The sequence below is a fragment of the Colletotrichum paranaense genome (assembly GCF_030867605.1).
Source record: "Colletotrichum paranaense strain IMI 384185 chromosome Unknown Scaffold_4.1, whole genome shotgun sequence".
Lineage (NCBI taxonomy): Eukaryota > Fungi > Ascomycota > Sordariomycetes > Glomerellales > Glomerellaceae > Colletotrichum > Colletotrichum paranaense.
Window position 1 is genome coordinate 3,018,921 of NW_026848962.1, and position 13,972 is coordinate 3,032,892.

Here is a 13,972-nt window from a genome sequence, read left to right on the forward strand (position 1 = left end):
ACTGCGATTTGCATAGCTAGCAGATAGTTCATGCAAATCATCGTTCCTTAGTTGTCATCCAGGGAGTTGAGATGCTTTTTGGTGAATTCGAAAGCGGAGAAAAAGATGGCGTTGACGACGCATGAGCGACCCATTGAAACCCCTAGTCCGCGATACATATTTCGTTTGAAGAACTCAATCTTCGGCGGCGGCTCAACCTGTTGCCCTTTCGAGTACAAGAGAGAGTTTCGCTGGTAGATACTCTTTGCCGAGTCAATGGGGTCTGCCAGAGTATTAGCGTCACTTGCCCGAGGTACTTTTGCACCAGAAAGCACATACATATCATTGCCCAGGATACTATCCCGCACATGCCCCCAGAGATGACAACCGCGAACTTATTAGTCGTCGGGTGGTCACCACCAAAGGTAGTTCCGAGCTGCTTTCCGCTCTCGTAGACCATGAAGTAAATGGCCGTACCCAAAGTATCTCGCACTGAAATGGTCAGCTGAGGGTTTTGATGGGGTTGTACGCCTGGGCAGACTTACACAAGTGCAAGTTGAAGCCAGTGTAAAGCCCCAGAGCACCCCTATGACGAACAATGTTGCGCATGGTCTTGAAAGTGCCCTTATTTTGGTAGCTTGCTGCAACCTGGTGGCCATTGGTGGCGCGGCAATTTGCTTCCTTGAGCTTTTGTTGGTCTGACAACAAGACAGCCACCTGCGCGCTGAGCTTGGTGAGCTCAAAGGGGCAGGCGAGAAGCGTGATACATGAGCCGGCAGTGGCGCCGGCGGCTCCAAAACAGGCAATGGAGTACAGATTCGGATATGTGCCTTTCTGATTCACATGCTGCAGCACGTCGAATCCCAGGGCGTTCTTAACCCAGCCCGAGTAATTGTGTTTGGCGCGTTGGTAAATCGAAAAGGACATGGTTCGGACGAGTGTGATGCTGGCCATTGGGGCAAGGACGCCTAGTGAGGGGCAAAAGAAGGTTAGTCAATGGGATCATGACTTGAGGCGAGATGAGGGGTCGCGTGTATAAGGGGGGTGGAGGAAGAGGGACAGAGGGAATGAGGGACTCCTTACCCCGAAAGAAGCCTCTCAACTTCTCGGTGCGGTATGTGTGCGTCACACAATCGAGGAAGCCTTCGTATCGGTAGGTCTGCATTCGCGTTTTCACGCTATCGAGGGGAAATGCAAGGACAGTCGAGAACATACTCGACGTGCTGGCGGCGATCTCGGTGCGATAGCGCTTGACCAGCCTCTGCGGGCGCTCTTCCTGAGCTCGAGGCATGATCGCAGTCGGTTGGCGGGCCGGAACATGATGTATCTGGTGATATTCGGCTTCTGTCGCTGGCATGCTTCTAGCAGTGACGAGATGGCAGCGCCTTCAGACGGTGATCTCGTGGCGAGAGATCAAAGTCTTCAGCGCGGTCGTGATACGGCCCTTTGCCAGTTGGGGTTTGGTCCATCCAGACCGCGCAGCAGGTGGAGTTGGGGTGATGGTGTGGACGAGCGACAAACAGGGCGACGGGATGACGGGCTCGCGAAGTTTGGAGGATAGACGGCGAGAAGCAGTAGGGAAACAGAGACGATGATGCTGATGACGAGTCGATCGGTCAGAGATGTGAAAAGAGCTGTCTCAAGGCAGTCTGGGGAATCGAGAGCTGAACCCCCGGGAATTGACGCTGTTGTGCCCGCTAACCATGAGAGATTTGCGGGTTAAGATGAAAGAGAGAAGAAGGGAAGAATCATCGAAGGGTAAGGTAGGCGTGAACTACGGATACTTCAAAGGTAACTCGGATTGCGGGGTCGGCAGTGGGAATCTACGGCGTAGAAAGATACATCCGCATCACAGACTGTTGTATTCGTAGGGGCACCTCAGCTAAGTACTTAGTTGAAGGTACGATTACAGCCACAACTTATACAGCACCCAACCTTGCCTTTCCCTGACCTCAAGGCAAGCTCAGTTCAGCACCTTGCCCCCCCTCGTCTTCCCCCTTCTTCCCTCAACTTCAAGTGACCGGGTGAGGTTCCGACTCTGCGATGGTTGTATCAGGAGGTACCTTCAAAACCACGACCATTCCAAAGCTGCAGGACCAGGGCAGTTCGTGGTGCGGAAAGCTGCATCCTTTCCGCACCTGGGAGGCCCCCCTTTGGCCCCGCTGAGCGACCAGTCGTACCATTGCTGATTGGTATCTCCAGGACGCACCCACGCACTTCACTTCGTAGCAGCAGTAGCACCAGCAGAAGATACCTTTGCCTTAGTGTCTAGGTCCACTGAAACGAGACCAGGGCCCCGTTGGATCTCCAACGATCCTGCGCTTCTCATTTGTTCCTCCCGGTAGCGGCCGCTAACACCAATCAGCCCAGATTGGCCAGTGTTGCCATCTCAAGAATCCACCGTCACAAGCCAGACTGCCAGTGACGCCTCTCCCAGTTCTCTCCCTGGTGGGCTATCTCTAGTGTCACAGAGTGTTTTCTCACCCGAGCTTTGGAAATATCGTACTTGTCCAGGCGGACAACTCGGTCGACCACCTTACGACAACAGCGGGTCGGTTTCACGGGGCGAGCCATATTGTTTCCGAATTGAGTATTTTTGGTACTCAAAAACAGATTTCCAAGGGAACCACTCTTTTTATATATCTCCCCGTACCGGCAAAGGGCCGACCACCACCGCCCTGGCGGCCGAGACTCTTGGCTCCGACACGGGGGGTGTACACGGGGGTTCGCCTCAACTCTTCCCCCTCAGCCCTCAGCTCAGTCCGTGAAGGTCGGGCACCTCACTTCTCGCTTACTTCTCAACATTTGGGGCAGAACGCCCGCCATGTACGACAAAACGTTATTGCCTCCGAGGTGCAGCCATCTAGGTCCCTATTCATATGCCCCCATCAACCTCCCGACGGGTTTTCTCTGTTGAATGACACTGTCTCAAGATCTCTGGCCTGATTCGGGGAAACTGAAGCAGCGTTCCGCAAGAGGCGAGGAATAATGAGCTCATAAACAGCAAGAATCAACATACAAGCGGGCGCCAGCAGCGCTTCGCGAGCAAATAATCGACCATGCAACCATCAACAGCTTAGACGGCTGCTCCAACCTTCACGTAGCCAAACGTGCTAACCAACCACAGGTGAGCCGTTTCACTTGCTGACCCCGCGCATCTGCAGATCGCCCGCCTGGCAAAGGTCGCACCAGCGGTCGTTTCTCTCCCCAACGCCAGTTTCCTCCAATGGCTTATCATCGGATAAGAGAATAGGTACTGCATCGCGACGTTTCGGGCTTATCGTGTTCCGTTCCGTCCTCTGCCTGCCGTCTTCTCACCCTGGCACCACAACAAGCCTCGAAGCGTGGTATCTGGGCTGATGATCCCGCCTGGGCATGCTGAGATGGACATGTCTCCATCAATGCCTGCACTTCCAGTAAGGTGGAACCGTTTGAGATTCTCAGGAATTGGTCAAGCTGCACTCTTTGATGACAGCCAGTGCAGGCGTGCGAGTGACAACTCGATCAAGACTACCGTGACTTGCTCGAGACCATCATCTCAGTCGAATACCCATCGACTTGTTCAGCATGTTTATCGTCATGTCATAGTGATTGTATACTGTAGCTTTCATGTTGTTGGCCTCTTGGATGCTGAATAATTCAACGTCAGCAACCGTATCTCTCACAACCGAATCAAAAGCAAAACTCACACATCCTTGCCCCGGGATTCCGATTCCTTGCGAAAGCTGACCTTCCACGTATCCATATTCTGCCTCTCCCAAGCCACGCGGACGAGGTTCTTGAGAACCTTGTGCTCGATACCGGCCTCTCTGCGAGCCGCCTGTATGAACCACAGTGTTCTCTTGGAAACCTCCGGGTCCCACACCGCGTCTTTATCGCGAAACGACGCTCTCAGCTGGTTGCGGACGGTGTACCTGTGCGGCGGTGCGAATTGAACCGCTCGTAGGAGCTCACGGTAGAGATGTCTGTAAGCATGGATGATGGGTGTTTTATCCATCTTGGCCAAGTTTAGTCTTCTTGGTGTAGAGCAAGACTTTCGCTGGAGTAAAGTGGCTCTTTGCTCTCAAGAATCTGTCAATTGAATAGAGAAAATGGAATGTTTACTTGAGTATCCTGATTGATCGCAGAGTTATTCTTTGAAAAAGTGAGAAAAGACCCTGGCATGAGCTCCTGGTAAGCTCAGTGACCATTTCACTTCAGGGAGGTGCACGGACCACTTCAAGATTTCCACCCCAGGCACTCAGATCCGACCTCAACTCCAAAAAATTCCATCGCCGACCTCACACCAGACCACCTCTTTCCGCCCTCAATTCCACCCCCCGGCCATCCACCATGGCGCCCCGACTACCCCCGAGCTGCCTCCAGCTCCTCCGATCGACGACGACGACGATATCAAACACCTGTTCCGCCGCCGCCAATGCCTCGGCCGTCATCGCCCCTCGCCTCCAGCTCCTCCCTTTCACCGCGAAGCGCGGCGTAAAGTACGGCTGGTCCACGGCGCCCAAACGCAGCAAGCCCACCCGTTTCAACCAGCCCACCGCCGGCCTCCCCGTCCTCACCACTGGTCCCGCCGCGGCCCTCGCCCGCCGCGAGAAGACGACGCCCCTCCGCACCGGCGTCCTCGCCGTCAAGAAGGGCATGACGGCCATCTACTATGGCAAGAAGCGTGTCCCCTGCACCGTCCTCCAGCTCGACCAGGTCCAGGTCGTCGCCAACAAGACCCGCCCGGACAACGGCTACTGGGCCGTTCAGATCGGCTCCGGCTCCAAGGAGCCGCGCAACGTCGAGAGGCCGATGCTGGGCTACTACGAGGCCAAGGGCATCGCGCCCAAGCGCCACCTGGCCGAGTTCAAAGTCCGCACCAAGGAAGGGCTGCTGCCCGTCGGCGCCCAGCTGTTTCCGGACTGGTTCCAGACGGGCCAGTACGTCGACGTCCGTTCCAACAGCCGCGGCATGGGCTTCGCCGGTGGTATGAAGCGCCACGGCTTCGCGGGTCAGGAGGCGTCCCACGGTAACTCGCTCAACCACCGCACCATCGGTACCACCGGCCCCTCGCAGGGTTCCGGTTCCAGAGTCATGCCCGGCAAGAAGATGCCCGGTCGCATGGGTAACGAGCGCGTCACGGTGCAGAACCTGACGGTGCTCAAGGTGGACAACGAGCTGGGCGTCGTGCTCGTCAAGGGCGCTGTCGCGGGCCCCAAGAACTGCATCGTCAAGCTGCAGGATGCCGTCAAGAGGAAGGCGCCGGCGCTTCCTTACAGGCAGGACAAGTTGAAGGAGCTGTTGGAGGCCAACGTGGATGGCGAGGCGAGATTGCAGGAGGCCAGAGAGAGGCACTTGGTGCTGAAGAAGGAGAGGAAAGAGCTCCCGGCACTTGTATAGATATCGTCCACCCTCCCCCTTTTCCCCTACTGTTGTTTACGAAAGTCTGTGTACTATACATGTTGTACATTTATCACCCCATTAAGAGAGGCGCATAGCTTTAGGGTCATTATCTCGCCCGACCCGAATTCCAACCCAATGACTTGAACTACCTCGAACCCATGCATGCTTTTGATGACGATTCCCTTCACGAGACCTTGAAGTGACTGTAGTGCTGCCCTGTATTCAACGGTCCTCCTTGTCTCTCTCACTCACTTGATATTCTGCCTGAAACCCCTCGTCTCCGCCGCCGACACCACAGCCTCGAGATCATCATCACTCAAATCATCACCCGGAATAGACCCCTTGAACGGATCCGCCCCGTCGAGCAGATCAATCTTGCGCCCGTCGGGCGTCTCCAAGCTCCACTCGGTCGTCTCGAACAGGCCCTTGTGCGACGTCCGGAAGCTGGCAAACTTCATGACGGCCTCGTTGCGGGACCCCTTGACGCTGAAGCTGATGTCGATGCGCCCGTGGAGCTGATTCATCTCGCCGGCGATCCAGGGGATCTGGTGCTTGAACTGCACCTCGTCGCCTAGGTACTCGCGGGCTTTCGGGGAGGTGCGCAGCGCGTAGAGGGTCGAGGCGATGACGGGTGAGGAGGACTTTTGGTAGTTGAAGATTGCGATGCTGCTGAGGGCGATGGCGGCGGCGAAGAGGGGGAGGGTGCGGGACCAGCGGAAGGTGATCTGGTTGAGGTCTATTGAAAGAATTGTGGTGGTTAGCGGATGGATGAAAACGGGAAGAGAGAAGAGGGAAAGGGGGGGAGAAAGACGAGCAGTCTACCTGGGAGTTCTCGATCTGCGCGCCGCTCCATCAGCGGTCCGGACCCGGGCTTCGGCGCTGCGGTCGCCCATCTCCTTTGAGCCTGCGCTCTGAGTTGCTGCGGCTGCTGCCGTTGCCTCGCGGCGGCGCTGCGCAGCGAGGAGGCGAGCCTCCTGGTGGCTGTGTTTGAGAACATGCTAGAAATGAAACTCCCCGTGGAATCGAAATCGTCCTACGAGTGAAGTCGGGGCTACCGCGTCGGTGGGTGTGGTCGGTTCAAATTTCGTGATGCCGGGCGTTGCGTCTAGGTCAAATTCTCGGGATGCTCCGAATCAGACCATGCAAGTTCGGTCAGTTCGGTCGGTCGGTCTCGACTCTCGGTGGGCGGGCCAAAGCTCTTTCTCGAAAATTCCCGGGGTCCTGGCGTGGGCATTTGGAAAGCAGAGAAAAAAAGCAATCGATAAACAGTAACCAATCAGACCCTGGACCCAAGACCCCTGTCGCACATTGTCCAGCTGTCGCGCGTCATAAGGCTGAGTGGTCGGTCACGGCCCCCTCTGCGAGAGGTAAGTAGGTAAGCTCCATCTACACCTATTGCACCGATACCTTACGTAGCTTACCTACCCGGGCTTCTACAAATCTGTCTTCATCGACTGGACTTATCAACACGTAGACCAAGTGTTTGCGCCTTTAACAACTACGACATCATTACAAAACACCAGCAACCCGCTGCAGCTCATCGCGCATTTGACAACCTCTATACTAAAATGGCAGAACCTCGAGGCGCAGCCGCTCGTCTGCGGCGTACATTCCACTATCCCACAGACGACGACTCGGCAGACTCACAGCCAGAAGCCATGGACGAAGAGGGTACGACGCAAAAGATACCAAAACCTCATTCCCAAGCCATCCCATTCCCCTCACTCTTCATCTTTCCATTCCGTCTTACATCAAAAGCTAACACCCAACCCCCTAACCTAGAACAAGAAACCCTCATCCGCCGCCTCGCAGAAGATAACGCAGCCCGCAACGCCCAATTCGCAACCGCCCTCCTCGCCCTTCCCCTCCTAACAACGATCCCCTACCTCATAAACCTCGCCCGCCTCTCCGCCCCGCTCACCTCCCTCCTCTCTCTGACATCCCTCCTCTCGACCGCCTACCTCCTCCACACCCAACCCCCAGGCGCGACCGGAATCCCCTGGCTCGACGCATGGTCCCGACCAAAGACTCCGCGCCCCAGCCCGGCCTCCTCGCTCGAGTCCTCGACCTCGTCCGTCTCCGGCGGTCCGTCGTCCTACCAGCCCATTCAGACAACGCAGAGGAGACGCAGGCGGAGCTCTTTTTCTTTCGCCGAGGAGCAAAAAGGTCCACTGGAGCTGTATCTGCCGTACCTCAACCTCGGACTCTGTGGTATGCTTATCCTGGCGGGGTTGGCGACGAAGTCGAGCGAGAAGGCTTCGTTTGGCCACGTGGGGCTGGGGAACTTGCCTGCTATAGTGTACGTCGTTGTTCTCATTGCAAAGGTGGTCATGGGCAGCGTCGATCCGGAAAAAGAGTTGGCCGCGCTCAAGTATGGTTTCAAAGGCGCGTAAAGCTTATGACTCCAAGAAAAATTAGCTACGTGGCGGCGGGAGATGTGTATTATTCTTTTGTTTTACTACGGATACCACGGGACCGCAAGGAGTTAACTTTACGACTTATGCTGGAATGACGATGTAACTATGATGCAGCGAGCGCGAAAAAGGAATATCCAGAGGTCAGGCTGTCACGAATCGAGATTGAAAAAGGTGCACACACACAAGTCTATTAACTTTTTCTGACACGTAATTACAACAATCTACTACACATCTATGGATTCGTTGAAGCGCAAGACACCGTGGCTTTTCAGGACACCGTCCACTCCCTTTGGCAGTCGCGGGAACGGATCTGTCAGAGAATTTGTCGACGACGGATCCAGTGACTTATCTGTGACCAGTGCAAGACCGTGTGACTTGATGGCGTCCACCAGGGCGGGGACCATCTCCTGTTGTACAGTCAGTAAGAATATCACAGCCATCAACGAAAGGGCCTAAACCTACCAAAAGCCGTGAGCAGCAAATTAAGCCCATAAAGTTGTTGCCTTGCGCAACCCGAACCACCTCCTTGATTGATGCAGATCTTCTGCCGTGGCTCTGGATGATGTCCGGCGGCGCCATGACATCCTCCCGTCCCAGATCGTTGCACAGGAACACGGGGAAGTTTGGCTGCTTCCAGTTGAGTGCTGTGCACATGCTCGGGTTATATGAACTGAACACCACAGAACGGACCGACTCGAGCGACTGAGCTCGCTGAGCGCGGGCGTGATCAAACACATTAGTGAGAAGAGAGTCAACGAATGTGTTCAGGTCCAACGACGGGCCCAGGCCCAGTGACCTTTCCTCGTCCAGTGACGGATACAAAATCTGGATGTTGACATGCATGCCATGCGGGAGCAGAGCCAGTGCCTCGTTCAGAGGGATACCCGCTGTCGCAAGAACCCGATGGACGTCCGCAATTGCGTCCAGAGGCCTTGTTGGTAATGATGCCAGTTCGGCTCTGCTAGGGCTCTTTGACGTGATCGTATTGAACTGCTCCATTGTCAATCTTGAGATGGGCAGGTCAATTCCACCACATGGTATCGTCCATCTCGGCCACAAGACAGGTACACCATCGCTGGTGTGCTGAACGAAGAGTTGGACAAAGTCACCTGACAAACTCGAACCAGTCACAAATGTGCTTGGACTGCGGTCGAATTGGCTTGTTGCCTTCCAGTACGTTTCGAAATCCGTAATCTCGAGTGGCTTACCGTTGAACGGCTTGATGACCTGAGTGTGGAAGCTGATCTGGCCAATTGCTCGTAGCCTTGGATCGAACAGGGGGAGACAGCACTTCCCAGAGCTACTAAGCAGCGCCTTGAAGGTATTGGGAAGGGCCACCGTCTTCGCAATGATCTTCGCGCCGTAGGTAGGGAAAACGTCGAAATCGAGTGTAAATGACTCCAAATTGTCGATTTGAAAGGAAACAATACGGGTATCTTCTTGGAAAGGCAGCATGATATTCTTCGGGATGAGATCCGAAACCTTTGATGAAATGGTGAGTCGGGCGGCAGGGTACTTCCCGTCGTGGAAGAACACTAGGGGTTGGTCCCCATTTTCCTCGAAACTGATCTGAATGACCGTCTTGGTGTCCAGGAAGTTGTGTCCGTACCGGCGCAACGGTATGATCGGCGGCGGCAGCTCAAGTTCAGGGATGGCATCCGGGTCAAGGGCCATCGGGTCGGGCCCGCTGCTCATCATTGGTCCCAATCCGGGCTGCATGATCATGGGGCTCGCCTTCGTTCTTGCGTTGTACGGTGCAAGCAATTGCATGCATTCGAGGTGGCCTTCCCAGACAGCGTAATACATTGCTGGCAGGTCCTTTTCGTCGACGATGTTGGGGTCTGCTCCGACGTCCAGTAACCCTTGGAGGCAGGGAACGTTGCCTTCGCTCGCGGCATGAACCAGGGGCGTCCATCCGTACAACTTATCAACCTGATCGAGATTTGCTCCAAAGTTCTTGAGCAAAAGGAGAAGCTCTGGCCTTTGGCCTGATCGAGCAACAAGGTGTTGGGGATAGAGTCCTTCAGCGTCGGGAACGATCTGTGCTCCATGCTGGAGGAGCATTTCCACGATTGCCAACGAACCATGCTCGCAGGCAAGGTTCAGCGGTACATGGTCTGCGTCAGAGACAGGGTCGATTCGAGCGGACTTTGCTAGCAGTCGTTCGACGCACTGAAGGTGGCCGTGAATGATTGAGTGTACCAGAGGGGTAAAGTTATCATGGTCGATCAAATCTATCGTTGAAGTATCCGCTGTGAGGCTATGTCAGCAACCATGCAGCCACATTGCCTGTACTTATATAGATCTTACCACTAGTCAGGGCGTCGAGCATGTCCAATCGTCCATGCATACTGGCATAGTGCAGCGGCACTCTGCCATACACATCGGTACGACTGACAGCAACACCTTTTGCCAGGCCGTATTCAAGGACAAACGAGTTCCCGTAGATGGCAGCTTGGTGCAGGCAATTTCGTTCGTTAATGTCGTCCTCTGACTGTATGTCGACCAAGCCCGTATCGAGGAGAGCCTGTAGAGTCTCTTTAGGCGCTTCGTGAATGGCAGCGAGGAACGTTCTAGTCACTCTCTCCATCAGAGAGATGTCAGAGCCTGAGGACGAGCTAGCAGCCGTCCGCATTCGAATCAGGAGATCCCTCAAAGCCTCGAGGTTCCCTGAAATGACCGTGTCGAGGAGTAGTGTATCCGCATCACCTTCGTCAGTTCCGAGTAGATGCTGGCTGCTCACGATATGATCACTACGAGGCTCGAAGCTGACATTGTCACCCTCGGCCCAAGCCCCCAGCTCTTGGAGACTAGTAGTGGCCTGGTCGGATAGTTCGCTAATGACGGTGGCATTGAAGAAGGGCTGGACCTCGACTGCTCTGGATAGGTAGAGTTCTTTGGTTTTCGACTTTGACGTCTTGTCCCACTTTTTGAGGATCTTGGAGAAAGCAGTCCCGTTGATCTCAACAAATTGTTGCAGCTTGTTCAAGTCGCTGGCAAACTGTTGGAAGCCCTCTTCGAGAGTTGTGAACTTGGCCGAACGTCTGGAAACACCATTGCGAGACTGCAACACCTTCTTCTTGTCGAGAAGAGTCTTCAGTCGCACCTTGAGCTAGGCGGGAGTCAGTTCTGACAGGGTAGAGTCATTACATTAGACAAGAGAAATTATTGCATACCTCTGCCTCCTTTTGTAGGTAAAAGGCGTTGACCTTTTCGAGCTCTCGTTCCTGTTCGAGAGTCAGTAAGTACGTTGGGAAGTTCATCGCACTGACCCATGACTGGATACATACCAATTGGAAGAAAAATGTGGCCTTGTTGGCCTGAAGGGCAGCCTGGGAGTCTATAGATATTGCGGAGCGGAGAGGGTCATGTTGTGCGCTCAGCGTGGGCGTAGCCGACAATTTCTTGATCAGCTAGTAGCGAATGTCAGTGGTAATGCCGGATGTGATTAGCTATTGCCATGGGGGCTTGCTCCATTCACCTGCCCCTGACGGGACAGTGTCGGGTACCGAGTTGACTAAATTCTAGAGGGGGTTTTTCTCCTTTTTGTGGTTTGCGTACCAAGCTTCCATCCAATGCAGAAGAGAAGCGAGAGAACGGGGTAACAAAAGGGGGATAGAGACTGAAGAGGGAACTGCCGGGCAACGAAACGTACCTTTTTGAGAGCCTTGTAGTTTACAAAACTAGCGGCATACTCTGGAACTTCAAGCTGACGCTTCTGAATCTGCTTGCCGAACTTCCTGCTGTTATATCAGCACAAGTTCGCCAGTGAGAACACACTAGGGGTTAGCTAAGGCCAAGAGACTGACATGATGGACGGACGCCCGTGGGATCACGGTGTCCAAAAGTGATCGTTGTAAGAGAGAGCAGCCTATGTGCCCTCCAGTAGTGGCAAGCTGACAGTGGATGTCTGCAGGGAGAAAGCTGATGACAGTAGGAGGCTCTGCGGGTGTGATTATGCGTCGGCGGCAGGCAAGCAAAGTAGCCACTCGCACAAGGGTATGCTGAGTGACGTCGCCTCGTGGCAGAGTTGTGTAGAACAGCTGCGGGTTAATGTAGAGAACCGTACGTGGGGTGCTCTTCAGTGGCGCAAGCTAATGGGATGACGAGTTGGGGGAAACCAAGGCCTTTTTTGGCGATCAGCAAGATAGAATCCTGCCGCGTGAGGTAGACTGAGTAGCGGACAAAGACAGGCGAATATCCAAGTTGAGGTAAGGATTCGAAGCTGTTGGTTGAGTTAGAATTTGAAGGTCTAGATTAAAGGGGACGATGATCGGGAGATATCCCTCGTGCAATAAGACGACCGCTTGGCCAGTAGAGCCACCAAGTAGCTATGACTGAAAAAATTGAGCACGCAGAAGGAGGAGCAGGAACCCATAAGCAGTACCCGTAGAGAAACTAAGTCATAACGAGCAAGATGGGTAGTAGGTGGGGGTATTCTGAAGCTATCCCGGGCATGCCTCGGTGACAACCAGGCTCTGAAGAAAGAGGGGCAACAACGCACGCGGCTCTAAGAACATGGACATGGTCAGGCATTTGCTCTGAACAGGTGTCACAAGTAGGTAATAGTTATTGATGCCAGACGCTGCGTGGGGGCAGGGAGAACGATGAATGGTTGCAGGTACTAGCAACCAGTGGATGGCAACATACCATGTCAGCGCCAGTGTCGGATGGCACACCCGTTGTTTGTCTCCGATGAGGAAAGCAAGGTCTGAGTTGGCCCAGGACCAGATCTAGTTACGGGTTGGACGGGGGGTGAGGTTAGGAAAACCAGGCGCGGCCGGGGACCAGAACATCGTCCTGTCCAGGGTATTGGCACCGTTTCCTAGTCTGACTGGGGAATAACAGGAAACGAGTGCGTCGTCGACCTTGGTGATAGGGGTTATGCAAAAGAAGCAGTAAAGCATGGATCGAGGGGTAGAAAGAGAGTTGATGTGAGTCGGAGTGTAATCAAGACGAAGGCAAAGGCAAAGACAAAGGCAACAGTAAACAGACTTGCGCCGAATCGAAACAGATCACGAGATTGATTGTTGAGAGACATTCATGCTTACCGATCAAGATAGCAGGTTCAAGCGGTGATTGCTTCAACCTATGCTCTTTTGGATGAGAATAGTAATGTCTGGAGTTGCCGTAAGTTGCGGCCGTGGCGTATGCGTCTGTGTTGGTGTCGTGTGAGAGTGACGTCGAATTAGGCAAACCGAGGATAGGTCAGATGAGTGAGTTGTATGGTTCTGCAACTCTACCTCATCGGTATGTCGAGGTCTGCAGGGCGGCGGCGGTAAGAATGACAGCAGCCCAGATCTAGACTTCGGATTTGGGGAGTGGTGAATGAGAAGTGAGATGCGACTCTAGAAACCCAAATTCCAAGGGGTCCAGATCAGGAGGTACTGTGTGTATCTACCTTTCCTCACTTCTCTCTCTCTTTCTCTCAAGACGATGGGCTAGCAGGGCAGGCCGTAGTGGCAGAGGCAGTTGGCAGTCAAAGTCGTGAAATGTAAATGGGTGCCGACCGGGGTCTTGGCCAACCATGGTATCGGTCTGACCAATAGCAGGTCCGAGAAGCACCAGCAACGGGCCAGAGTATGGGTCCACCTGCCGGCCCTGGGTACGTGCTTCCATTGGGAAGTTGGGTCTGGTTATTCTTGCCCGTGCAGCGTGTGCTGCGTGCAAGAGAGCAAGAGCATCGATCAGCCCCTCCCCTGTCTAGCTGTGAGGTGCGGGGTACCTTTTCTCTTGTCACTCCTGCCACCCTTACCTACCTGCTAAGGTACCTAAAGTAAATGCGCACTGAAGACGACGTTACACCTGCGAGAACTGCAAGAGCTGCGAGAATCATCCACTCAGATTCAACTGGGCAAGAAATGGAAGGCATCAAGTGTGGCTCTTTGACTGTTTTGTGGCCAGTGCCCTGCCGTTTCGCCATACTCGGAAAGTCTCCCAACGCCGGCCTACGATGAGCTCCCAAGGAACATCTCGCCTACAATCTATCACATACCTACTAAGTACCATATCATCGTACCTTGTGCCTCTGCCCTCTTCCGACCTTGTCTGCCCTGGTCAAGATCAAAGCGAGCATCCTCTGCTTGTACCTACCTACTCGGGCAAGTTCTCGCGCCATCTCGGAAACGAGAAAATAGTCGGACGACCTGAACCATCAAATGTACCCGCTTTGTGGCAGTTCAACAACGCAT

At 54.3% G+C, this 13,972-nt stretch overlaps 6 protein-coding genes across 6 annotated transcripts; 2 read left to right on the forward strand and 4 right to left on the reverse strand.

Annotated features, from left to right (window-relative positions):
* Window positions 1-47: 47 nt before the first annotated feature.
* CPAR01_06017 (uncharacterized protein) lies at window positions 48-1,336 on the reverse strand (the record flags this gene model as incomplete). The annotated part of the gene is made up of 4 exons (XM_060490291.1): window positions 48-262; window positions 319-471; window positions 525-947; window positions 1,063-1,336. The coding sequence occupies 4 exons, from the start codon at window positions 1,334-1,336 to the stop codon at window positions 48-50; spliced, it is 1,065 nt and encodes a 354-aa protein (XP_060351757.1).
* Window positions 1,337-3,512: 2,176 nt separating this feature from the next.
* On the reverse strand, window positions 3,513-3,976 carry CPAR01_06018 (uncharacterized protein; the record flags this gene model as incomplete). The annotated part of the gene is made up of 2 exons (XM_060490292.1): window positions 3,513-3,609; window positions 3,669-3,976. The coding sequence occupies 2 exons, from the start codon at window positions 3,974-3,976 to the stop codon at window positions 3,513-3,515; spliced, it is 405 nt and encodes a 134-aa protein (XP_060351758.1).
* A 335-nt stretch (window positions 3,977-4,311) lies between these two features.
* On the forward strand, window positions 4,312-5,361 carry CPAR01_06019 (50S ribosomal protein L3; the record flags this gene model as incomplete). The annotated part of the gene is made up of 1 exon (XM_060490293.1): window positions 4,312-5,361. The coding sequence occupies one exon, from the start codon at window positions 4,312-4,314 to the stop codon at window positions 5,359-5,361; it is 1,050 nt and encodes a 349-aa protein (XP_060351759.1).
* A 251-nt stretch (window positions 5,362-5,612) lies between these two features.
* CPAR01_06020 (cytochrome oxidase assembly) lies at window positions 5,613-6,361 on the reverse strand (the record flags this gene model as incomplete). The annotated part of the gene is made up of 2 exons (XM_060490294.1): window positions 5,613-6,100; window positions 6,187-6,361. The coding sequence occupies 2 exons, from the start codon at window positions 6,359-6,361 to the stop codon at window positions 5,613-5,615; spliced, it is 663 nt and encodes a 220-aa protein (XP_060351760.1).
* A 571-nt stretch (window positions 6,362-6,932) lies between these two features.
* CPAR01_06021 (uncharacterized protein) lies at window positions 6,933-7,757 on the forward strand (the record flags this gene model as incomplete). The annotated part of the gene is made up of 1 exon (XM_060490295.1): window positions 6,933-7,757. One exon carries the CDS (start codon window positions 6,933-6,935, stop codon window positions 7,755-7,757), a length of 825 nt encoding a protein of 274 aa, XP_060351761.1.
* Window positions 7,758-8,005: 248 nt separating this feature from the next.
* Window positions 8,006-12,317, reverse strand: CPAR01_06022 (ankyrin repeat protein nuc-2; the record flags this gene model as incomplete). Its single annotated transcript, XM_060490296.1, has 7 exons — window positions 8,006-8,188; window positions 8,244-10,033; window positions 10,092-10,893; window positions 10,958-11,008; window positions 11,072-11,194; window positions 11,437-11,521; window positions 12,286-12,317. 7 exons carry the CDS (start codon window positions 12,315-12,317, stop codon window positions 8,006-8,008), a joined length of 3,066 nt encoding a protein of 1,021 aa, XP_060351762.1.
* Between the last annotated feature and the right edge of the window lie 1,655 nt (window positions 12,318-13,972).